Below are 25,920 nucleotides of genomic sequence, written 5' to 3'. Positions count from 1 at the left end.
AGCCTCACAACTCAGGATTCTGAAGAGAGTGAAACCTGTAAGTAGAGTAATGCAAACTACAAGAAATAGAAAAACCCAAGACAAGGGGATAGATGACAAGTGTATAAACAATCATGAAGAAAGAGCTACTGGAATTAGAGGGTGTTGCCTGCTGAGCAAACCAGACCTCAGGCTACAGGTCTGCAAAGATACTTCATGGCTCTGACCAGATGCGAAACCTGTAAATATACTCCCTTTATTTTCCTTAGCAGCCTGAAGCTTTCTTACAAGTGAGTTAAACATTACTCTCATGCCTCCACTCTTGAGCTCTCTGCCACCACGCAAAACATGCCACAATAAGTAGCATTATAACATTAAAGAATTCACGACTTTGCTTCTGTGGTTGTGACTTCAATACGCCATCTACAAAGGGCCAACTACTCAGCAGCATCAGGCTTGCCCAAACAACAAAGATTAAGCCATTCATTAATTTGCCCTACATGTGAATCCTTATTCATGTTCAGCCACTGGAATACTGAATGTAATCAATTTTGAAATCTCATTTCTATTCCAAGCTTTAGTGCAGTTTGGTTCAATATATCAGAGTGGAGGAGTCCCTTTTCAGAACTAAATTGGTTCAGAGGAGGAATTACCTCTTGCCTCCAGAAAGCGTGGACACTCTAGCCAAGGATTAAGAACATTAGAGAAGCGGATTTAAAGTATATGAACTGAAGTCGTCTCAAATGTACCTGATCTGTGAATAAAACAAGAGATTGAACTTTAATCAATAAGAGTAGAAAAATGGGAATACATGTTTACTTTTTTTAAGGGCTTGTAGCCTTATAAATAATCTGGTTAAACCATGTGAATTCATCATAAATTGGAGAACAGACAACTGCATTGCCAATAAAGACAATTATAATCCAATATTGTCAACTAGCATTTCAATGGGGTTTATAAAATATGCTCTGTAAATTCTATGAGGTATGGGAAGTCATACTAGCTAAATAAATAAACATATGGAGATATATGTATCTCATAGAACTGGAAGGGACCTTGAAAGGTCATTGAGTCCAGTCCCCTTCCTTCACTAGCAGGACCAAGTACTGATTTTGCCCCAGATCCTTAAGTGGCCCCCTCAAGGATTGAACTCACAACCCTGGGTTTAGCAGGCCAATGCTCAAACCACTGAGCTATCCCTCCCCCCTACTAAATAGTTCTACAATACAGAGAGAAACTGAGGCACAGAGGCTAAGGGACTTGCCTAAAATCCAGTGGCAGAGTCTGGAATAAATCTCAGCAGTCCTTGCTACCACTGCCCAAAAGACCATTTACACAGCAGATTCAATGCCTGACCTACCATTCCCTATTAAAAATATTACATTCATGATACTCTACATCAGCTACTATAAGACGCAGAGTCACATCATTCTTCCAGATCACCCTCATTTATTTTCAAAAGTGTTTTCCAAATTTATTTAGATTTTGTGGACTATTCCAGGCTCAAAGCACTTACAAAATATAACATCAACCATTGATAAAACGCAACCAAAACAAATAAAATGGTCAAACACAAACCACAGAGACTATAACAATATACACCTGCTAACATATAACAAAACAAACTCCTCAAATGGCACTCACCATCACCCTCTAACCGTCCCTTCCAAAGAGCCCTGGGAAAGAAGGATGGACATAGTTAGATCTGTTTGCAAAGTCTAGGTATTTCTTCAGGGAGTGCTCATCCCCCAAAATAAATCAATGCTCTTGCTCCTAATAACAGAAGTTGATAACCGAAGTCAGCAGCAACACTACATCAAACAAACAGTAATTGCACAGAATGAAGAAAAAAATAGCCTGGCTGAGGGCACATGTCCACTCAAGGGATCCAGGTAACAAACAGTGGCTTGGAGAGCATTGCCAACCACCCTCAACAAAAAGCCCCCCCCTCTCTCCAAGGATCACCCCGCCCCCCAGGAACCCTCACACCATGCCAGTAGCTCATCCCTGGGAACCCAACCACCGCGCCCCATAGACCACCCAGCTCCCCACCCCCAGAACCCCCCCCCCCACAGGCCCTTGACCCCCCTCTCCTCACCCCCAGGAGCCCCCCCACAGGCCCTGCCGCCAGGAGCCCCCCCCCCCCGCAGGCCCTTGCCCCCCCGTTCCCCACCCCCAGAACCCCCCCCACAGGCCCTGCCCCCCCCCACTCCCCACCCCCAGGAGCCCCCCCCCGCAGGCCCTTGCCCCCCCGCACTCCCCACCCCCAGGAACCCTCCCCGCAGGCCCTTGACCCCCCTCTCCTCACCCCCAGAAGCCCCCCCGGAGCCCCCCCGCAACCGGCTCCAGGCCGCACGCGGCTCACCCAGCTTCCAAGTGTCGTGGGGGAGGGGCGCAGCACCCAGGGCGTTTGCGGGGTGGGGGGGGAGAGGCGCGCGCGCGCGCACCCTCTCCCCAGAGCACGAGCGCGAGCACGGTGCCCGGAAGGCGGAGCCCCCAGCTCAGCCTGACGGACCCTTCGTACGCATGCGCACCTCTCTTCCCGGCGACCTCAAGGTCGAGCGTCTGCGCGGTAGCCTCTCACGCATGCGTAATGTCACGTAGCCCGCGGGCGTGGCTCGGACTGGCTGCCTGCAGTCCCGCGGGCGGGGTTAGCGCCGCGCAGGGGGCGGCATCGGAAAAAATAGGAAACAAGGTTTTTTAGCGAGGAAGTCGGGTGCATAGGTGTGAGGTGTATAGCTGGGGGTGTACAGATGTGATGGGGAGGTGCATTGGTGCGGAGGGGGGGTGTACAGATGTTACGGGGAGGCGCATTGGTGCGGAGGGGGGTGTACAGCTGTGGGGGGAGGCGCATTGGTGCGGAGGGGGGTGTACAGATGTGGGGGGAGGTGCATTGGTGCGGAGGGGGGTGTACAGCTGTGGGGGGAGGCGCATTGGTGCGGAGGGGGGTGTACAGCTGTGGGGGGAGGCGCATTGGTGCGGAGGGGGGTGTACAGCTGTGGGGGGAGGCGCATTGGTGCGGAGGGGGGGTGTACAGCTGTGGGGGGAGGCGCATTGGTGCGGAGGGGGGGTGTACAGCTGTGGGGGGAGGCGCATTGGTGCGGAGGGGGGTGTACAGCTGTGGGGGGAGGCGCATTGGTGCGGAGGGGGTGTGTACAGCTGTGGGGGAGGTGCATTGGTGCGGAGGGGGGTGTACAGCTGTGGGGGGAGGCGCATTGGTGCGGAGGGGGGTGTACAGATGTGATGGGGAGGTGCATTGGTGCGGAGGGGGGTGTACAGATGTGGGGGGAGGTGCATTGGTGCGGAGGGGGGTGTACAGATGTGGGGGAGGTGCATTGGTGCGGAGGGGGGTGTACAGATGTGGGGGAGGTGCATTGGTGCGGAGGGGGGTGTACAGATGTGGGGGGGTCTTATGGGGTCTGAGCTTTTCTCAGCGTTCTCCTTGCAGGAGTGACTTTGCATCTGCTAGTTCCAAGCTCTCTAAACGTGCTTGATGCGTTTCTGCAGCCAAAACTGGTTTATCACATGCTGTGGCTGAGCCACCTGGATAGCTGCCAGACCAGGTTAAACCTGTCTTAAGAAACATGTACGAGGCTCTTTAATGAGGGCAGCTTTTCGTTGGGAATCAGTTTGGCTGCAACAGTTATGTAGGTGGTCCCCCACTCTCCTCCCCTGGAATCCATTTCATTCCCTTTTCCCCACCTTTGTTCCCAGTTACACCCTTTAAGAACATAGGAGTTGCCACACTAGCTCAGATCCATTTAATCCAGCATCCTTTCTCTTATAATGAAGGCTATGATTTTAGCACAGGTATTTTTATTAAAAGTCACAGACAAGATGTCGACAATAAACCATAGATTTATTGAAGCCGAAGCCAGAGCCCTGCTGCCCGTGGCTGAATTACTGGAATTTTCAAGACATCACAGAGGTCTCATAAAATCACAGAATCCATGACAGATTTGTAGCCTTATTAACAATGTCTGTTGCCAAGTGCTTTGGAGGAAGGAATTGTCTCTATAGTAGACAATTATGCAATAGCATGACGTTAGGGGAGGTTCCTTACTAGCTCCCATCATTAAAACACACAATCAGACCACTTTTTACAGTGCCCAGGTTTATGCTCATTTTATTTCCCTTCCTCAATGCTCAATCCTCCGAGTCCCCCAAGACCCTTCTCCCCAACTCCTCTTGTCCTCCTAGACCCGGGGTCTGCAGCTCCCATGCAGCCAGCTCTGCTCCTCAAATACTGCTCTGAAAGATCATTGCCTAAAATGTTAAAATGAAACTTCATCAAGAATACACAGGGGAAAGTCATGTGGTGCTGATGTGATGCTACATCATTCGGTAACACTCCTCTCCTTGGAATTAACCACTGTTTGCATGGCCAGGTCATACATTAACAGCAATGACGAGATTAAAGCTCCCCTGATTTTTCAGATATGAAGTCCTATCTATTATTTTTCTGAAGGACTACATTAATAATTACATCATTGGATCGGTACATCCTTCTGCAGAAAAGATACCATCAAGAGGCTAGTATGCCCTATGTGACTCTGAGTGAGACAGAGGGATCCTTTCCTTTCTTTTTAGCTCACTGAGTGTAATCTTTGGTTATACCAGCATAGTCTGTATTTCATTTTTTTTGTCTAGGCCTCAGTTTTGTAAACACTTCAGTTATGGGGTTCCCATCTCCAGCATGTCTTACAGAACCACGAGGATCTCTTTCCCGCTCCCCATCCCCACTCTTCATACCCTGTATCATAGCTACCATCTCTCTCCTGTCCCAAAGGCCCAAGTAGCAGTACCTTCAGAATCTGCCCCATTCTTGCTGGCAGGGCTGCTGATGAGGAGTATGTAGTACGCACAGCCCCTGCCAAGCCGGGGAGCAAGAAAAAACAAAGTAACTTTTATTTTCTTTCCTATCAATTTAGTTTTGGTGAAAAGGTACCAGATTGACAGCCCAGGAACCTCATGTCTTCAGATTCTCCACAGCACAGGTGCAACTTGGGTAGCAGCAGTGCAAGCTTTTCCACATCTGGTCAGTGTGCTTGAACCCTAACTTAGAGAGATCTGGGGAGGAGTGGATAGGTGTCTCCATGGCCCATTCCATTCATACTGCTGAGACTGCCAACAAAGGTTGGACATGTTTTTTCCCCATGTGTTGGAGACATCTGTCATGAAGAACTGGACTGACACCCATTTTCACAAAGGTCACCAAACAATCATCCCATGGTGGATTTGAACTGCTCATCTACTGATTTCCAGTAGCCACCACACTATACTATGGCTATTACTGCTTGTTGGGGGTAATTTAATTACATTGATGGGAGAGCTCTCTCCCATCAGCATAGAGCGGCTACACGGGAGCTCTTACAGCGGTGCAGCTGCAGCGGTAGTTATGCTGCTATAAGATCTCTATTGTAGACATGGTTTAGGTGTATGATTAGGATGCTACCAAAAATTTTATGACATTTAGTGGCTATCTATAGAATAAAGACAATACCAAATTACGCTGCTAGCATGATGATAAATTGGATCTTGAGGAAGGATTTGATCCAGGCAAAGATAGTGGCCTTGCACGTGAGCTATGGGTGGACATTTCATGCATGGGTGGGAGGCAGCATGGAAGAAGATGAGGAGGTATTTATTGGAGAATTATACAATTAGTATATGGGAAAGTGGAGGGTAATACAAAAAGACCCAAGAAAAGAAGTATGGAGGGGCAGAATTATGCAGCACCTTGAATGCAAAAACTGGAAATTAGGGCCTGGAAGCTTAAGATAAGTAACTTACAGGTGTAAGCTGAATCATATTTGACTACAGCAGCTGCTGCTGCAACCATCATGAATGCACAAATCATGTTCCGTATTTAAAAAAGAAGAAAAATTTATTAATTTTGTTTTTACACCTGCCAGGTAGCACAATACTATTAACACTATAACAGTCACTGAATGTACAATAAACATACACATTTAAATAACAGAACAGGGTCAGAATGATGCAACTAGTCAGTCAGCTTCAGTGTCTCACGAAACATCCAGATTTAGTCCCAGGTGTTTTAACAGTTCTTGGAAAGAAGCAAGTAAGACGCTTTTGGAGAGCAGAGAATCAGGGCCAACTTCTGCGCTCAGATGCATGAGCAGAGGTACCCAATGGAAGCCAAAGGGAGCACCCAGCATGTAATTCTTAGGGCAGCCTTTAGCTCTCAGTGACAATGAAGGGTACTCCAAAATTAAGCTCTGATGGGACATTATTTAGGAGACAGAGATCTTCGGGCTGGCTCCAGCAAAAGAAAAGAAATTCATATGTTTTCTGCACTGCAGGTCTGCGCACAGCCATAGAAACAGATTTTCATTTTTAAGAGGGGTCCTGCACTACAGACCCAACTGTAGGACTATTTTTCACTACCAAATTTCTGTTCTCTCCCCAGATCTGTGTAATCATTATAATTCACTACTTTGGAATGAATATGCATGATGCTTAATTCCCAGGGAAGATTAGGTCTCTCTTTGTATATATTGTATTCTCATCCATCCATTAATTTGAGACACAAAGTGAACCACCGCTTTTGTTTCTGGCTGGTGGTTTTGTACGTGGTGCCTCTGTGAGACACAGGACAAAAATCCTCGATAAACAAGATACAAACTCAAAAAGGCCATTTTCAAACTGCATTCCATAACAATGGGCTAGTTTTTAACTTGAAATAACTGGTACAAGAACAAGTGTCCCCATTAAGTGATGTTTTCTAAACAGAGTTGAAGAAAACATTACTTTTTAAAGCCTACATTTGCAATGCTTTAAAGGCTTATTCTTCATATCTGGAATCTGGACCTTTAAAGACTTGAAAAGACTCCTGTAAAACAGTAACTATTTACCATGTGACATTTTCAAATCCCCTACTTCTCATTATCTGTAGTACCACATATCGGACTTTAAATTTGTAGGACCGTGTAGAGGAACGTGTATACCTTCATTTTTAGTCAGTAGATCATGTGGCAATCTGAGAAAAGCCCCCTTTTTATTAATAAGAAGCTGTGAGGCAAAGTCAGGGCAGTGAGCATCCTTCTTTTCTCCTACACAAACAACATCCCAAGGGCCTGATTTCCAGAAGTGCTCAGCATGTACAACTCCAGTTGAAATCAATAGGAATGACCGTTGCTCAGCACAGCTGCAAAGAAAGGGCTTGATCCAAAGCCCATGAAGTCAATGGAAAGACGCTCATTCACTTCAATGGGCTTTGGAGCAGAACCCAAGCCCCTAACTTGTTAATGCCCCAGCATTTCGGGACAGTCAAAGCAGGAAGATCCCAGGTACAAATTTAATCTACATTTTGGCCAATCGCTTCAAGACTACCCTAAAGCAGTGCTGAGCCGGCCAATATTTAAACAGGGTTTATCTCATCATGCACAGTCATTGTTTCCAGTCCATGTGAATGGATATGTTATTTACCACAGCAATATGTGTCACCAGGCTTTGCCATCAAGTAGTTGTCCAGTTACGGCTTTAAATTGTGACTTCAGTTGAAGGTTTGGCATCATCGAGCCTGCTACTGCAACTCTTACACACACTCACAAGTAGCCCCACCAAAACCAACGGGGACACTTGTGTAAGCAAGGGATCTTCAGTGCAGCACCAAAGGAAAGTTGTTCAAAATAGAGATTTCATCTGTTAATTATTATGTCCCAAAAGGCCATTGAGACCAAAGTTTACAATGTATCCTAGTAGACACTGACACTCTGGGGTAGCTTTTCAAGCAGAGTCAGTGGAGATTTAGGCATATTTAGTATCTCCCATCAACAGTCAGTGGAGCTGTGGTGATATTCTCCTATGTACCGGACTAAAAATTACCCCCTTCCCCTTGGTTTAAAAACAAACAAACAAATAGACCCTTAAAGAGGAGCAATGTAAGAAAAAAATAAACTGCTTTAAAGACACAGCTTCCCTTTCTCCTGGTCCCAAACTATAACACAAGCTCTATAAAAGACCAGGTCTGCCAGATCAAGCAATCCTTTGAGATGGCTTTCATTGTCCTATAATAGTGGTCCACTAGCATTCTTTTTTTGTGTTTCCTGAGTCCAAGGCTGGTCATTTTATGAAACAGTCTATAGGAATTGCAGCACAAGGTACATGGAAAATCAGAGCAACCAACTTTATCAGAGCAACCAACTTTCCAGTCAACCTTCACGGGGAAAAGAAATTAAAATTTGAGGCAGCCCTAGAGATAAGTATACCACATCTGCAAAAAGTGTGTACAGAGGGAGCAGGTTACAAAGGTTCTCTTCTGACATTGCAGGTTAAAGTGAGTTTCAAACAGCAATTGTAAGGCACGGAGTTCGGAGTGCCTTTTTACTTTAAAACTACCAACGAAAAGTTAAAAAAAAAAAAAAAATCCATTTCTTTAAACTCCCTCCCCCCATTCTCTCTTCATACAACCATCATTAGGGGTCACAGCACAAAGCTACAATAGAGGTTCAAACATTACTGAGCCTTTTATTGGTTTACAAGGGAAAAGAAGAGTTCCCTGTGAGTGTAGGGGAAACACAGTATAGGCTCAGTGTTACTGTCATGTGCTATTAGGATTTCAATTCCAAACACTCAGGTTTCAAGACTGCATCTTTCCTTCTCCCCAGAACTTCTTGGCAGGGCAGCGCAGACAGTATGTAAACAGTTCTAAAAGGTTGCTAAAATAATAATTTAATTGACTGCTTCTGCACAGTTTCACAGCTTCATTGTTACATCTGTCCCTCTCACACTCACGCGCACACAAGGAATCACCGATTTGCTGCTGCTCCTTCTTTCCAGGCGGTCTGCTCTTTATCTAGCTGGTATATTCCCCTCTTCCTTGGCCATTTAAAAATAAAGACACAGGGAGCAGTTCTGACATACAGCGAATACCACAGGCAATTTATATGATGTCTTTTTGTTTAACTGTAGATGGTAGAAATGTAAATGGGGCATAATCTGCCGTTAGCTATTTGTTTGGCAAGTATTTTCCCCCACCTTTATAATAAATGTTGTATACTGTGATACTTTCACAAAGGAAAAATAAGGGTCATCAGACATGCCAAAAAGTAAAGTTCTGGGCAAGCACAGTTTCCGTTTCTCACTTTTTCCTTTTCCTTAAAGATCTGCATAAGATGGCACCATTCCCAAAGGGTTATGAGGGTATTTTTTTAGTTGTTGCTGTGACCTAAACCCCCTTATAAAGCATCAGCAAGTGCTCCAAGCTTCTAGCTGAAGTTATGTGAATGAATACTTTAAAACATAATGAGCTCCAGGACACCCAGATGTTTTGGGGGAGAGGTTATCCTTAAAGTCAGGTGACACAATGGGATTTCTTCATTCATGCTCTGCGGAGAAAGTTCTTGGTTTAGTGATGTGCACTTCACTGCCCCCATTGCCATTGGTGGTTGTAGTGATGATGTACTGTGTGGTTTGCTGTTGATTGGTTGTTTGTGATTCCAAGGGGTCACAGTGCGCTGATGGCTGAGACACACCCACCTGCACCCCACTGGAGAGTGAAGAGTTCTGTTTTACATCCAGATCGGGTTGACCTTCAGATATCACATAATGGGTCTGCACAGAGAGTAGAAGCACAAGTTACAGTGATGTTTCAGAGCACCGGAATAGCCATCTTTCTCTCACACCTTCTTATTACAACTTTTCTGTCTCAACACAGGGGGATATTGTCTATATGAATGAGCGATTGTAAAATTAAACTGTATTCCATTCAAACATTTACAGAATAAAACCACAAACAGGATATTTCAAAGTTGTAAGGCTCATTTAACTACTATAAAAAAAGGTTTCAGAGTTGCAGCCGTGTTAGTCTGCATTCGCAAAAAGAACAGGAGTACTTGTGGCACCTGAGAGACTAACAAATTTATTTGAGCATAAGCTTTCATGGGCTACAGCCCACTTCATCGGATGCATGCAGTGGAAAATACAGTAGGAAGATATATATATACACAGAGAACATGGTATGGTAACATAGTGTTACCATACACACTATAAGGAGAGTGATCAGTTAAGGTGAGCTATTATCAGCAGGAGAGAAAAAGAACTGTTTGTAGTGGTAATGAAAATGGCCCATTTCCAGCAATTGATAAGAAGATGTGAGGAACTGTAAGGGGGCGGGGGGGGGGGGGAGTAGGGAGAAGCATGGGGAAATAGTTTTACTTTGTGTCAATTGCTGGAGATGGGCCATTTTCATTACCACTACAAACAGTTCTTTTTCTCTCCTGCTGATAATAGCTCACCTTAACTGATCACTCTCCTTATAGTAACAGCGAGTCCTGTGGCACCTTTAAGACTAACAGATGTATTGGAGCATAAGCTTTCGTGGGTGAATACCCACTTCGTCAGACGCACACACCCACGAAAGCTTATGCTCCAATACATCTGTTAGTCTTAAAGGTGCCACAGGACTCTCTGTTGCTTTTTACAGATCCAGACTAACATGTCTACCTCTCTGATACTTGTCTCCTTATAGTGTGTATGGTAACTCCCATTGTTTCATGTTCTCTGTGTATATATATATTTTCCTACTGTATTTTCCACTGCATGCATCCGATGAAGTGGGCTGTAGCCCACGAAAGCTTATGGTCAAATAAATGTGTTAGTCTCTAACGTGCCACAAGTACTCCTGTTCTTTTTATAAAAAAAGGGTTAATTTAACATTGGCTAAAACCAACTGTATAATTAACCCACCCATGCAAAAAATTAAAATAACTAACTCACTTTACAATAACTCTGAAAGTCTCCTATTTCACCATACATTCCAGTGGGAGCTGCATTTTCTGTATCCTAGATCAGTATGTTCGATCTCCTGCTAGACAATCTGAGTATCGTGGCAGCTTTCACTGAGTCCGTTCACACCATTCAGTTATGCAAAGAGTTTAACAATGACAAAAGTTTCTAAAAACTGTTTTGAAAATTCATTTCTGTCTGTAGCCGGCTTTAATAAATATTTACCTATCTGAAGTATTATAACTAATCAATACTACTAATTTGGGCCCTGGTCCTGCAATCATTTATGCAAGGGAGTAGTCCTACTGGACTCAGTTTGATGAGCTAAATGGAACTATTTGCTCATGTAAAGCCACTCATACGAGTGAATGTCAGCCACACGGTGGCATCAGACTGGAAATGCTTTAGTACAGGGTTCTTCATGTTCACTTGTGTGTAGCAGCATGATCCGCATATCCAACTAAGCAGCAGCTAATGATTGGCTCCTACCTGCTGGGCTTCTCCTTAGGCCAGGGCTTGCTGCTCCGTAGCTCTGCAGCAGATCACCCAGCTACCCCACCTCATAGGGATTGTGGTACTGCATAAACAATTAACTGTGTTTTCCCTTGAAGTAGATGACTGACACCTTCCCACCAAATAGATCATTTCTTGCCTCCTGGACCCTTAAGAACAATGCCACATTGCTCCTCAGCCTTGGGTCTCTTGAGTCCCAGCATGTTACGTAACCAAGGGCTGCAAGCGTAGCTATGGTCACTGCCCCAATATGGCACTTGGTACAAGTGTTGCAGAAGGCCTGGGATCTTTTAGATCATACAGTTCTATCTCTCTGTCACTTACACACACATTCAGTTTTTATCAGTTGTAAGGCACGTAACTTCAGAAAACACCTTTACACGTATCCTTGGTATGACACCACCATGTTTCCTACTTTGTGTCCCCCTGACATTTCTTTTGGTGTTTCTTTAATGTGTTCAGATCGAGAGCTTTATGTCTAATTCATCCTCCCAGAACAAAGACTGCCATCCTTCTGCTTACCTGGGTGACCGCTTTCACTTGCCCTGTGTTCACTGTGGTGACAGGAGTGCCTACCGCGGTCTCTGCGATCACATACTGACCCTGTGGGATGGTCATCATCTGAATTTCTGATGCTAGAAGAGAGGATCGAGAAATACAGTTAAAGACTGTCAGAGGTTAGTATGGATAAAGCCCGGGAGTGCTACAGTGGGGCCTGTGACTATCCCCATTTTAATGCAGAGGTAAGGCTGACTGGCAAAGAGTACAAGTTTCAGCATGAAATGCAGTGCGGCTGCTTAAATGAAGATGGAAGTTGCATGCTGGCACCCAGTCTCCAAGGGCCGTAAGATTAGGCAGCAACTGATGCCAGGTCGTACAATTTAAGTGTTGGGCTTCTGGTGAGTTATCAACACAGCCTTCATCTGGGCAAAGTTTGAGCTCCCGTGGGAAAAAGAATCAGATACTTAGGGCTGGATCCTCAGGTGGTGAAAATCAGCATAGCCCTATTGACTTCAGTGGAGCTACACCAACTGACATCATCTCAGGATCTCTTTAGTCCACAGCCATCATATTCCGTTGTTGCCATATATGGAAGTATTCCTCAAGGATGTGTTGCTCCAGGATTCATAGAGGGTTGTTGGCCAGAGTTGCACAGGAAGGTACTTGACATCAGTTGTGAAAAGTCCATTTTGTGTCACCCTCTCTTAAATGAGCCTTTTCAGAATGCGTTAGGGCTTTCCTCTGAATTTAAACAATCCATTCTCCAAGGCAGACTTATTCTTGCCAAATGCACGCCCCTTGGAAAAGAGAAACCAGCCTGCTAAAACAGACCACTTAAAACACAAGGATGTGACTCTAGCCTGGAAAGGGGAAAGTCCAATAATAATAGTTTGTATTTATATAGCCCTGTTCCCCTTCAAAGAGCTTAATGAACATTAACTAATGAATCCTCCCAATTCTCTGTGAAGTAGGGAAGTGTTTCACTTCCCATTTTACAGCTGGAGAAATGGAGGAAAAGGAGCTAAGAGACTTGAATCCAGTACCAAAGGGAGTTAATGGGATTGCTGACCTTCTCCATTTCTGATACTTACGGTAGCTACGAAATGAGTTCCATGTGCTGGGTAGATACGTGTGCTGGACTGAGGATCCTTGCTGTTGCTGGAGAGTTTGGCTTGGTGCTGATGTCGTCGTTTGCATTTGGGAGGGGCTGAGTTCCTGCTGAGACTGTTGTGATGAGGGACTCAATGGCTGAGCTCCCACCTAGAACAACACCATGAAAATAGACATAATTATTTATCTGCCAGCAGGATATGGATTACACACATTTGTACTGCTGGAGATACATTCCTCTTAGGCCTGGTCTACACTGGGGGGTGGGGATCAATGTACGTTACGCAACTTCAGCTACGTGACTAATGGGAAACAATGGGAGTCCTACGGACAGAGCATCAGCTGCATAGGGCTGCATAAAACTCCAGCGGAGAATGCTCTTTGCATTGAAAGCATGGGATACCTGTGATGACGATTGAGTTGTTGGGGATGGCTCTGTGACCTGGATATGCTGCACCTGGATGGCATGCTGGGTGTACGTCTGGGGGTCATGCAGCTGTCCAACGTCCACCGTGGAATGCTGGGACTGGTGAGGTGAGGTAGCCTGGGAAAATCAAAGCAGAGCTGTGAACTGTAAACTCCCTGGGGCAGGGACGGTGTCCACCTTTCTGTTTGCATAGTACCTAGACCAATGGGGCCATGATCCTGATGGGGACCTCTGGGCACTATCCTAATACAAATATTAAACAATAAGCAACACTTGGAGTGATCAGTAGCCTACATTACAACAGGGTTGTTGCTAACTTGTAAACAGGGCTAAAAATTGCGTCATAATGGAAGGTAAATAAGCAATTTAGTGGCACAAAGAGACAATTCTCTAATTATTAAATCTATCGATTTATATGGTGCCAATTAGCATCTGAGCGCCTCACGATCTTTAATGTATTTATTCTCACAACACCCCTGTGAGGTAGGGAAGTTCACTGTACAGATGGGGATCCCAGGCACAGAGAGACTAAGGGCAAGTCAACATTTCAAAATTAAGTCGACCTAAGTTAGGTCAACGTACAGCCCCACAGTAATTCAATCGCTTTTGCATGTCTACACTACGCTCCTTATGCTGGCAGTGCGTGTCCTCACCAGGAGCACTTGCACAGATTTAACTGTTAGTGTGGGCATTGTGGGACGGCTTCTGACAGGCAGCGCCAGTCAATGTAAGCAACGCAGTGTCTACACTGACACTATGTCGATTTAACTACGCCTAAGCACTACACCTCTCGTGGATGTGGAGTTATCCAGTCGGTGTAGTGGGCAAGTTACATGGGTGGGAGCTACATTTTAGCGTAGATGCTTACAGAGTTAGGCAGACATAAGCTGCCTTACGTCAACCTAGCTCTGTAGTGTAGACCAGGGCTAAGTGATCTGCCCAAGATTACACAGGAGTTCGTGGCAGATCAGGGACTTGGACTCCCAAGTCCTAGACTAGTGCCCTAACTACTGGACCATCCTTCCTCTCTGTAAATGTTTGTGTTCATACATTCCAGAACTGCATATCCATGCTCTGATTAGATACAGATCTATGTTAGGGGAAAGAAAAGTGAAGTTTCCAGTGTCTTGCCTATTAAAGACTCTTAGGGCATGGCTACACTTGTAGATGTAGAGCGCTGTGAGTTAAACCCGCCTTCGGAGAGCGCAGTAGGGAAAGCGCAGCTGCTTGCGCACTGGCGTGGCCACATTTGCGGCACTTGCAGCGGCATTGGGAGCGGTGCATTATGGGCAGCTATCCCAGCATGCAAGTGACTGCAACATGCTTTTCAAATGGGGGGTGTGTGTGGAGTGTGACAGGCAGAGTGTTGTGTGTATGTGGGGGGCTGAGAGCATGTCAGCATGCTGTCTTGTAAGTTCAGACAGCAGCAGACCCCCCCTCTCCCTCTCGCCTCTCTCTCTCACACACAGCATTCCACACTAATCTGTCTCGGAGCACACTTATCTGTCTTGGAGTAGATAAGCAGCCGGCTGTCAGAAACGGAGCTTTCAAACAGCATATCCGCATTCCTATAGCGAGTTCAAAACAATGAGAAGAGTGGCCACTTGACTTACGGGGATTATGGGACGTTTCCGCAGGCTGATCAGAGCGCAGTAATGCAACAACTCGTCCATGCTGGCACTGCAGCGCTCCAAGGGGGCGCAGCAAACGTTATTCCACTTGCCGAGGTGGAGTACTAGGACCGCTGTAGCCGTGGAGTCAGAGCGCTCTACATGCCTTGCCAGTGTGGACGAGTAGTGAGCTAGGGCACCCAAGGGTCCTTTATTGCGCTGTAACTCGCAAGTGTAGCCAAGCCCTTAGAGGCACCAACTTCTGCTTAATTATAGTAATTTAATTAGAGACATCACACCTTGTTAAAATCAGTTCAAAGCTGCAGGCACCAGAATCTCAGCAGCTGAATCATTAAAACTTCATAAATTCATGTCAAATGGTTCCAGTATTTAGGCCATCGTTAACAGGGGGTGCAGCATTGCTAAAAATGAGCAACAAAGGGACAGGAAGCAGCTCCCCATTTCAGGCTCAAATATAAGCTGTTTGACACTTTCAGATCCACCCAAGCAATCAGAGGCTGAAGGGTTTAAAGGAGCTGCTCTGGTTGTGCAAAGCTGCCTGAAATCCATTTCCCCAGCTCCACTAATCCCATTACCCTCTATATTTATTTTTAAGGGGGTTACTGAATGTCACAGAGGACGAATACCCTAAGAGTTAATACATGGGGAAAGCAAACACTTTCCAAACGTTCAGATTTTGGCTCCAGGTCTCGGGGGGGTGGGGAGGGGGAGGGACTTCAAAGTCTTCAAAACTGGTGTCACTTAGGCTTGGGGAGAGATATAAGATACATCCTCAGTAGATTACCTACCTGGGCCACTTGCACAACCTGCAGCTGTATGTGCTGGGGCTGCTGCAGGCCAGCTGTAGATTGTGACACAGGGATGTACTGGATTCGCTGATAATCTCCCTGTGGGGTTCGATAGTCTGTCGTCAGGGTCTGGGACAGTTCTGTCATTGCTTGCGTCAGCAGGTCTGTTGTCTGAGGAAGACAGGCACACAGTGCATCATGCAAGATTATCTCTTGGACTGAATACTTTGCACGTTTGTACTTAACCTAACCTAAATCACTGAAGCTTAGTCAGTAATTTAGAAGAGTTTATTGTGTATGGAGCTCCACTTAATGAGATTCTGTCAGCAATCAGGTCAGTGGGAATGCTCTGTTCTGCATCGTGGGGGACCCATATTTTCATGCTCACTCTCTTTCCTTACCACTGGCAGGGACAAGGCATACAGGAAGGAACTGCATTCTCTGCCAGATTTAGAGTTACTCTCCTGTTACTCGATGCAGCTGTGCTCAGCTTTTAATTGCTGGTGGGCCACCTTGCCAAAGACCGACATTTCAGACAACCACAAAATAATCACATCTTGTGATGGGGCTGCAATGGCTGTGTCATGCTGGTGAGTAAATGTGAGAGAACAGTTCATAGGTTCATAGAGTCTAAGGCCAGAAGGGACCACTGGGATCATCTAGTCTGATCTCCCGTCTAACACAGGCCAGAGATCTGCCGCAGAATAATTCTTAGAGCAGCTCTCTTAGAAAAACATCCAGTGTTGATTTAAAAATTTACCATGATGGAGAATCCACCATTCAACATTGTTCAAATGGTTAATTAGTCTCACTGTTTATGCCTTATTTCCAGTCTGAATTTGTCTAGCTTCAACCCCCAGCCACTGGATTGTGTTATGCCTTTCCCTGCTAGATTGAACAGCCCGTTATTAACTATTGTTCCCCATGCAGCTACTTACAGACTGTGATCAAGTCACCCCTTAACCTTCTCTTTGTTAAGCTAAATAGAAGTCTTTGAGAGACAAGGTGGGTGAGGTAATCTCTTTTATTGGGCCAACTTCTATTGGTGAGAGAGACAAACTTTCAAGCTTATACAGAGCTGAAGAAGAGCTCTGTGTAACTCGAAAGCTTGTCTCTCTGAGCAACAGAAGTGTCCAATTAAAGATATTACCTCACTCCCCTTGTCTCTCTCTGATATCTTGGGACCAATACGGCTACAACAACGCTGCATACGAGCTCTTGGAGTCTATCATTATAATGCATATTTCCCAGTCCTTTAATCATTCTCTTGGCTCTCCTCTGAACCCTCTACAATTTATCAACATCCTTCTTCAATTGTGGGCACCAGAACTGGACACAGGATTCCAGCAGCAGTCACATCAGTGCCAAATACGGAGGCAAAATAACATCTCTACTCCTATTTAAGAGTCCCCTGTTTATGCATCCCAGGTTTGCATGAACTCTTTTGGCCACAGCGTCACACTGGGAACTCATGTTCAGCTAATTTATCCCTCAAATCTTTTTAGAGGCACTGCTTCCCAAGACAGAGTCCTTCATCCCGTTAAAATGGCCTGCACTATATTCTTTGTTCCCAGATGTATACATTTACACTTAGCCAAATTAAAACACATATTGTGTGCTTGTGCCCTGTTTACCAAGCATCTAGGTCACGCTGAAACATTGACCTATCCTCTTCATTATTTACCACTGCCTCAATTTTAGTGTCATCTGCAAACTTTATCAGTGATGATTTTATGTTTTTTTTCAGGTCATTGATAAAGATGTTAAATAGTGTAGGGCCAAGAACCAATCCCTGTGGGACACCACTGGAAACAGACCTGATCAATGACAATTCTCCATTTACAGTTACATTTTGAGACCTATCAGTTAGCCAGTTTTTAATCCATTTAGTGTTTGCCAATAGTCTTGCTATTTTGTACAGACGTAGTTTCACAAGATTGTCATCACATCTCTACACTTTTCCGCCCCCGGCTCCAGGGAACAAGGGTTCCATCTCCCGTCTCTCTTCCCTAGCTGTTGGAGTGCAAGGATTTAATTCTTGCCTTGCAATAGGCCGAGGGACCCAAGAGTTTCATTCTTCCCTCTGCATGGAAGGGAAGCAGGGGAATTCAGAAACTTCCAACACGGTGGTCAAGATTCCTCATGCTGGCTGGCACTGTGGAGAGTGCTTCTGTGACTGGCATTGTGCCCATTCTGCTTTAGATCAAGTCATGCTGATCACGTGTGCAGAAACTAAACTTTCTATGCCAATATCTAAGTCGTTAATGAAGATATTGAACAGAGTTGGTCCCAAAACAGACCTCGGCGGAACCCCACTTGTTATGCCTTTCCAGCAGGATTGGGAACCATTAATAACAATGGTTATCTCTGAGTACGGTTATCCATCCTTTGCATTCTTACCACAACGGTCTCTCCTGTAGTGCTGTCAGTGGTTAAAACTGCAGGGGTGGAACTGATGACGGCTGCTGCCAAGGGCGTGTGTATCGTGTTAGGGAGCTGAGCAAACTCAGGGTGCTTCTTGCGAATGTGTTGTACCATCTTGGTCTGTGGAGGGGTGCAGAGAAGAGGGTTAGGGAGTTGGCCAGTGAGATTCCTCAGACCATGCGATGCTCAGGTCACCAGTGAGAAAACACAAAGACCAGGGAGTTCATATTAATTAGACTTGCCTGATGATGAGCTTTTGCCTCTCAAACTTCATGGCCCCATGGACCAATCTCCCCCGCACAGTCAAATGTTTTGAGTACTCATTCAGAAGAGAGCAGAAAGTCTCTTCTGTCTCTGACTCCCTCCTTCCTCTCTTTACTACCCATCTCATAAAAAAAGACCCATCAAAAGAAACTTAAGGGGATAGTTTTGAAAGATCTATGGACAAAATTCACAGAAGTGGCCCTGATATTGGGTACCTCAACCCTGGAAAAGGAAAAAAAACACTCTTTTAAACTCATGTACCCAGGAGGGGCGTAAGTATCTCCTTTGGCTTAGGGATGTGTTTCTGGAATATGGTAGGGTCTGGAATAACACTCTGTGTAAACACTTTTATTCTGTAATAAGAGTGTCTACATGGGAAAGTATTCTATAAGAGCTTATTCCACAATAGCTATTCTGGTCAATTTCCACATATAGACAAGCCCTGACACCCACGCAGATAAAGCAACTTACCCAACATCACACAGCAAATCAATGGCAGAGCTTGGAATAGACCCCAGGAATCCTGACAACCAGTTCCCTAATCTAACCACTAAACACTTCCTTTCTTTGTAAATCAAGTAAACTGTGTTCACACTGTTAGTACTCAGTTAGCTTGAAATCTGTTGTCTGATTCATGATGAAAGGGCTGAACCCCTGGATTGACCAATGCAAGAGCTGTGGTGGAACAACGTCACTAGGGAGGGGCTCTGTTCTGACGCAAGGAGACACTCACAGTACCTTACTGCTGTACTGTTTGGAACAGTGAGGACAACAGACTGGTGGAGTGGCTATTGTGCCCGTGAGCTGGGTGTGAGTACTCAGCATGGGGTCTGGCTCTCCTGGTCCCGCTGGGCGCAGTTTCCGGATACTTGGAGGTAGCTCAGCACCGGGATGGTTCTTCAGAATATGGGCTTTGCGTTTGCTGGCACTCTTGTACACCTATAGGTCAAAATTTTTGAATGAAAGCAGCTTAACACCAATGGCAGTGCCCAAAACAGACAGAGTTTGTGTGTCTCCATCCAGAAAGTTCACATGCCTTTTTTAACAGGAATTTGTACAATAATTTTATATGATAGTTGTTTCTCTCTCTCTCTCTCTTTCTCTCTCTCTCACACACACGTATCACTTTACCAGCTAGTGAGACAACTATCTCCAGGATGGCACGTAATAACTACTTCACACTGCACAGAAACCCAGCACTACACAACTACTTAGGTCAGGAATTGAGGAGGAAACCCCTGTTCAACTGACATTCAAAGGGGAAATGTCATGGGAGGCAGAATGTCATCACTGGAATTGGAATTTGCCTAGGCTACTAGGATTAACATCTCTACTGTTGCTCAAGCATCACGGGGTCTTTAATAAACTATAAGGGATCAGCAAGTCTGTTTTTCTTTAGACACATCATAGGAGCTACAGTTAGAGAAAAACAACAAAGTAACCTTTTATAATAATCTAAAAAGGAAGCAAGCGAAACAAAACTAAAGAAACATTCAGCAAGGAGTGGGATGCTCTTCTAAACCACAGATAGGAGGCATCAGTGAATCACATTGTGGAGGCAAGAAAAGTTGGTGCAACTTTTCCAGAATAAATAAAAGTTCATATCAGAAACGGAGGTCAATGAGTGGGCCATACTCAGAAAAAGCAGGCACCCACCAAAGGTAAAGGAGAAGAAGCTGCAGGCTACACCGAACACTGGGAATCACTGGAATGTGGCTAAGAAGTGGATAGCACACAATAAAAAGTCTTAGGTCCAGATCCTTCAAGGTAAATAGGTGCCTAATTCCCTTTTACAAGTGCTGAGCACCCACAGTTCCAGCTGAAGTCAAAAGAAACTGCGGGTTCGTGGCACCTCTGAAAACCAGACCTTTAGTCCCGTGGGCTCCAACAGTGCAAGGAGCTTGTGGTGTGTGAAAGAAGCTGAGCCTACAGAAGCTACAAAGTGTGCAACCCCCTAATTAGAAATTGCAGAGCTACAATTCATTTGCAAACTTAACACCATTAATTTGGGCTCGATTAGGGACAGGGAGTGGCTGGCCCACTACAAAAGCGATTTTCCCTTTCTTGGTATTGACACCTCCTCATCAATTATTGGGAGTGGATCACATCCACCCTGACTGAATTGGCCTTGTCAACACTGGTTCTCCACTTGTAAGATAACTCCCTTCTCTTCATGTGCAAGTATATCTATGCCTGTATCTGTAATTTTCACTCCACGCATCTGAAGAAGTGGGTTTTTACCCACGAAAGCTGATGCCCAAATACATTTGTTAGTCTTTAAAGTGCCACCGGACTCCTTGTTGCTTTGATTGGTGACTTCCTTACATACCTTATCACAGTACTGACAGAAGTAATCTCTGTTGGGTTTGATGATGGGCAATGTTAGCTCTGGCACCTCCTCTATTTTCATGTCTGGATGTCTCTTTGATAAATGATTCACCTAAGAGAAAGAAGCAAAGCAGAATAAGAGAATATATTACAGCTGGAAGCTAAACAATGGACTCTTCTCTTGGTCACAGGGAGTATGGATTCCTCAGTACAGTGCCCCACCAAAACGTTGCTAACCAGCAGCCCTGCTACCCATCTGATGGCACTGGGGTTCACATTCATTTGTGGTCAGTTACTGAAGGTGAACCTAGTCACCCTGCATCCCATTTCCAGTTTCTATGGCTGAAAGACTTGCTATTGGAAAAAGCAAAAATATACTCACACAAATTTCCTTTGGTGAATGGTTCTGATACACGCTAGTTTAATTTTGTTTAAGCCAGTGCCATGGAAAACCCAGGCGGGAGTCTGATTCAGACTGATTTTTCGCATTACTCCAGAATTTGCTGGCTCCAGGCAGCACTACAGTTTGTGTGTGTAACAAGGTTTCCAATGCACTGAGCATCCTTCCCCACTAATCTCACAAGGACTGTTTCCCAAAGTGGCATTTTATTTCTTGTGGGGCAGATACTAGAATGTGCATGCCTGATCCACATAAGATGAGAAGAGGGTCAAATTCTGCAGGGCTGGGAACAAGGTGTCCTCATCAGAAGCCCCTTGGCTATGTAACTCTTTATTAGCAGAGATCACAACCAGCCTGAGCCCTTGTGGCGTGCAATACAGATGTGTTTGCACAAGCTTTCCCTCAGTGGCAAAGGCTGGTGAGATCCCTCACAGGAAGGAGGAAAAAAAAAGAGAAAAGAGAGAGAAATAGTAGTGGGGACAGAGGAATAAAACAAACTTCCTAGTAAATAATAGAGGAGCGTCTGGAAACTGAGCGGTGGAGCCTCCCTGTCCCATCTGGACTATGCAATTGTGTTACTAATCTCAAACTTGGTACCCAGATAGCACTGTGATGGATGTATTATACATCACAATGCTTATATACCATGGGGATACGCCAAAAAGAAAGGAAAGAAACAAAAAGAGGATCCTTTGTAAGAACTACAATTCCTGCAGTTCTTTCTCAGCATTCCTCTGTTCTAATCACCTGAAGTCTGCAGGCATGTCTTTATTATTCACTAAAGCTAAATACTTATGTAGTAAATCATTCCTAATTGACAAACGTTCATAGGCAGAGATCTCAAGAGCATCAGGACACTAACCAACATGCCTCTCCTCCGGAAGCCCATCATGCACAGTCGGCACTTGAACATGAAGCTCTCATAGTCGGTGGAAGCTATCCGAGGCTTGAAGGTTTTGGAGCGGCTGATTCGATCAGCTTTCTTAGCTTCTCTTTCTGGATTATGCATCCTTTGCATGTGCTCCCGGAGCTTGTCTTTTCTCTGTTTAGGACAACAGTCAGAGAGGAAGAAAAATCAATTTTATAGCATTTGTTTGTTAAAGGAGTGGCCAAAACATACCAGAGAGAGGTCCATTCTTGGAACGGTCATCTCCAATGTGGAGCAGGCTGCTAAGATATGGATAGAGCATGGAATGCTGGGAACTTTTGCTTCTGTGGGCTGCACCTTCATTATTAAAGAAGCTGACTGGAGAACTGGATCAGTAAGAAGCTACAGAACACCTTTCATTTCTAAGTTTATGGTTGGCAGGCACTGAAAGCTGTTACCTGGCTAATGCTAGTTCATTGGTCTCTAAGAGATGAGCTGGTGGGTCTCAGTCTAGTTCCCAGTGGCAAAGGGTTCCCATGACTACAAGTTGGCACGAAATGTAACCCTTGATGGCAGAGCCCAACTGCTGACTAAGCTGCAGAGACCAAGCCTACCCCACTCCCCCGCAAGCTCTAGAAATAGTCCCTCAAAGGCAGAGACGAGGCTTGCACCTCCACTGGCTATATCTGGGTAGAGGTCTCAGGGCTGAATTATGGCACTTTTCACACACACATGCAAAACATAAGGGGAAAATACAGAGGACAGTTGCAGTTTGCTCTGTTCAATGCAAAGATGCACATGTATCCATTTTTACTTATCTTCCTGACTTCAGTGGGAGTCCTACTTAAAAATGACCTCACTAGGTGGCCCACTGTTGTACATTTTTTCTACCCAACCATTTCCATTTATGCACCTTTGTCCTGCATTCTGCATTATGGTAACAATAGCTACTAGGGCTGATGTTATCCATGCTGTGAAAGGCTTTATAATTATAACAATGTAGTAACATTTTGCACTTTTGCATTAGCTGTCATCTCAAAATGCTTTATAGGCATTGTTATCCTTCTGAGGTATCATAGGATTTATATTATTACACCCATTTTACAGATGGGGAAACTGAAGCCTAGAGAGATTAAAGTGACCTGCCCAACGCCGCACAATAAGCCAAGATCACAGCTGGTAATGGAAGCCTGGAGTCTCAACTCTTGGGCACAGCCCATTACACAATACTTCCTCCCATAAACAGAGTATTTCCGTCACTTTTCCTCTAAAATAACCCTTTCCCTAGGCAGCATGAATGCCATTGTTTTATTTGTCCTTCTAGTTTGATGCTATGATCACATTTTGCTACTCTTCTTAACTTTTCAGAGGCTGAAGCATCTTATAGTTTCATGCTGTGGTGACCAAACTTACAACATTATTGTAGTGTGGATCTTACCAGAAATCTCTCACACGTGTTTATTAGATTTTTGCTCCCCTTTGGTCCAGTTCAGTTTCATACTGTCCCTTTAAAATTCTCTACAGCAGTTTAATTCCGTCTATTCTGTACTTAGAGTTGTAATTTTAGGATCAGATGTCCATAGCCACTTCTTATAACTTATTTCTCGTGGCTTGTCTGGGATATTAGTCCATTAATCTGAGTAAAAAAGATTTCCTAAACCAAATAATGGGAAGCACAATGTTGGTGGCACTTTGCACTAACGCTATGCAACAAACTGACTCTACAAGTGGATGGAAGGAGGATGGACCTGCCCGTTGGTGTTAACAAGCTTATTATAAGCAAGAGCTGAATTGTTTGCTCAGGACAGAGAGAGTAATTCAAAAACATATGCTGCAGCACACACACTGCATGGATCGGTGCATGCAATCTGCATGCAAACCTAGCATGTCATCTGCATGCAAACCTAGCATGTCTACACGTGCTGATTGCTTCTGTTTTTGGGAGGACAATCTTGCTGACAAAGGAGGGAGAAAATGCTGTTCCGGTATCGCTTTGGGAACACCAGAGCCCATTAGATATGTTACCTTGAACTGCTTGCCACAGGTGGAGCACAGGAAGTCCTTGCGGTCCGAGTGTCGCAGCATGTGGAGCCGCAGCTTGTCGGGACGGCAGAAAGCCTTGTCACATTCCGTACACTGGTAAATCTTTTCCGAGTGGAAGCTGCGCACATGCTTCTTCACCTGGCAGTGAAGACGACACAGAAAACTCAGGGCACTCAAGATATGGAGCAAACAGACCACGGAACCGTCGCAGCAGCTCTTAGCAACACTAGGGGGAGACTTGGTTACTACTGAAGCTCTGTTCTTTGGATAGAATCCATCAGCACAAGAAACCGAACAGCCTTGAATAACAGTTTCCAAGAACACATTAGACAAAGCAATTCCCTAGTGGTGCTTTGGAATCCTATTCTCTTGCATATCTGGGAGATGTGGAGATGGGAAGAGTTTTTAAGAGTTCTCTAGTCTGTTCTAGGGAAACCTCAATTCTTCAGTGTGAAAGATGTGGTTTACCAGAACACTTGGGGTCCTGATAATAGCTTAACAGATGCTAACAGCATAATGAATGAATCCTCGTAATCTTTGTTACAGATCTGCATGGACACTCGGATCTCCCTAGGAATGATTCTTGAAGGCACCTGCAATTGCATGATTGGGCATTTTAAAGATAATAAAAAAGGATGGCTGATGTTGTGGCAATGGTTTTACTAGACCAACATCTTCAAGTTACACGGTTAGCTGATGCTCATTCCCTCTATTTCTTTCATTTGAAGGAAATCTGAGAACATAGATTAATTCCTTTGGATCAGAAAGAATTAGGTAGCAGTTACAGTATGCACGCAACATAGGGAGCAGTTCATTTTGAACACCTTCCTGCATGCAGTTTCCTTTGCATGTTTTAGGCATGTCTTTGTCTCATCAGATGCACAGCAAGATCTTTAATAAAACAGCTGTTAAGGCTTGGAATTCCAAATCCCAGCACTGAAAAGAACAGGATCTTTGACGCAATCCTTATTTTCCTCCTGCACCATGGAGCCACTTGGTATCTGTATCTGCTCAACAATAATTACTCAGGGAAGTAGACCATGATTTCTGATAATTAATTCCCAGAGTGACTGGACTTAATTATTCATACAGCAGCATATGAAAAAGTGGAAAGGATTTGGGAACCCTTCCATTACTAGATCAGTTTAACTGGAAAATTGATGGGGGAGATGGTCATAGCTTAGGTAATTAGCTTGTTATTTCCTTTCTGCTCCATGTTAACAGAGGCTGGATTATTTTGGGGTGGAGGGGTTTATTAATAATCCCCCCCGTCTTTTCTTCTTTGAATTTTTGGATAATACCTATCAGTTCCGGGATGTATCACTTGACTTGAAACTGGATTTCCGTGTTTAGTCTCCGGTCATGGTACCTTAGTGAGATATATATCATTTTCTTTATTCATGTTAAGTGTAATGAATGTATGTAAGGTAGGTTTACATTTTTCTCACCAAGCAAGAAAACAGTCCTCTAAAATTTCTGTAATGTCTTTCATCTTGAAGGACCCCACAAATTGCACAAATTGTGGGTTACATCGCCCACAACTCAAACGCAGCTACTTGTATGGAATGTGGAAATGAAGAGGAACTCAACTGAACCTACAGGAGGAATTTATGGAAGCAGAACATACTGAACTGCTCTGAATTACTGCCCTGGAGTCAACAGCATTACTCTTGCAAAAAAGGCCAGGGGATTTTAAATATATAACGCATTTTAATATCTAAGTTTAGTAGTTAGGGACAAGTGTACATTCTGATGTCTACTGCATCCAGCATGAGGGAAAAACCTGTTGTGCCATGCATCTCAAACAACCATGTACGATCAAGAATTCTGTTTCATGTTGTCCAAAAGACTGCACCAACCGCACTACACCATGCTGGGGTATTGGGTCACTACTG

General features: G+C 44.7%; 2 protein-coding genes and 1 long non-coding RNA gene across 14 annotated transcripts in view; 1 reads left to right on the top strand and 2 right to left on the bottom strand.

Annotated features, from left to right (window-relative positions):
- Positions 1 to 2,553, bottom strand: part of NFRKB (nuclear factor related to kappaB binding protein) — a 34,943-nt gene extending 32,390 nt beyond the window's left edge. For 2 of the 3 annotated variants that reach the window (XM_008164134.4, XM_008164135.4), the window contains exons 1-3: positions 2,345 to 2,553; positions 1,624 to 1,655; positions 633 to 733 (exon numbers count right to left, since the gene is read on the bottom strand). The gene's annotated coding sequence lies outside the window, so the exon portion shown is untranslated. The remainder of the gene's footprint in view (positions 1 to 632; positions 734 to 1,623; positions 1,656 to 2,344) is intronic. The other variant, XM_024101892.3, reaches the window with a different exon arrangement.
- A 41-nt stretch (positions 2,554 to 2,594) lies between these two features.
- LOC112059011 (uncharacterized) overlaps positions 2,595 to 25,920 on the top strand; it is a 33,562-nt gene continuing 10,236 nt past the window's right edge. Inside the window, exons 1-4 of the long non-coding RNA XR_006174878.2 lie at positions 2,595 to 2,674; positions 4,180 to 4,323; positions 4,911 to 5,017; positions 11,737 to 11,918. This is a non-coding gene — a long non-coding RNA (uncharacterized LOC112059011). The remainder of the gene's footprint in view (positions 2,675 to 4,179; positions 4,324 to 4,910; positions 5,018 to 11,736; positions 11,919 to 25,920) is intronic.
- PRDM10 (PR/SET domain 10) overlaps positions 8,450 to 25,920 on the bottom strand; it is a 69,616-nt gene continuing 52,145 nt past the window's right edge. For 9 of the 10 annotated variants that reach the window (XM_065568960.1, XM_042851941.2, XM_042851940.2 and 6 more), the window contains 10 exons: positions 24,008 to 24,163; positions 21,977 to 22,156; positions 20,716 to 20,826; positions 19,125 to 19,325; positions 18,099 to 18,242; positions 15,699 to 15,869; positions 13,256 to 13,396; positions 12,834 to 13,002; positions 11,764 to 11,876; positions 8,450 to 9,555 (listed from right to left, as the gene is read on the bottom strand). In XM_065568960.1, coding sequence (XP_065425032.1) covers positions 9,319 to 9,555; positions 11,764 to 11,876; positions 12,834 to 13,002; positions 13,256 to 13,396; positions 15,699 to 15,869; positions 18,099 to 18,242; positions 19,125 to 19,325; positions 20,716 to 20,826; positions 21,977 to 22,156; positions 24,008 to 24,163 — 1,623 coding nt within the window. In that variant the 3' untranslated portion in view covers positions 8,450 to 9,318. Of the gene's footprint in view, positions 9,556 to 11,763; positions 11,877 to 12,833; positions 13,003 to 13,255; positions 14,848 to 15,698; positions 15,870 to 18,098; positions 18,243 to 19,124; positions 19,326 to 20,715; positions 20,827 to 21,976; positions 22,157 to 24,007; positions 24,164 to 25,920 lie in introns of all 10 variants that reach the window. The other variant, XR_010592959.1, reaches the window with a different exon arrangement.

This window comes from Chrysemys picta, chromosome 16 (genome assembly GCF_011386835.1).
Source record: "Chrysemys picta bellii isolate R12L10 chromosome 16, ASM1138683v2, whole genome shotgun sequence".
NCBI lineage: Eukaryota > Metazoa > Chordata > Testudines > Emydidae > Chrysemys > Chrysemys picta.
Note: the sequence above shows the minus strand (reverse complement) of the source record. Positions and strands in the feature narration are given on the sequence as shown.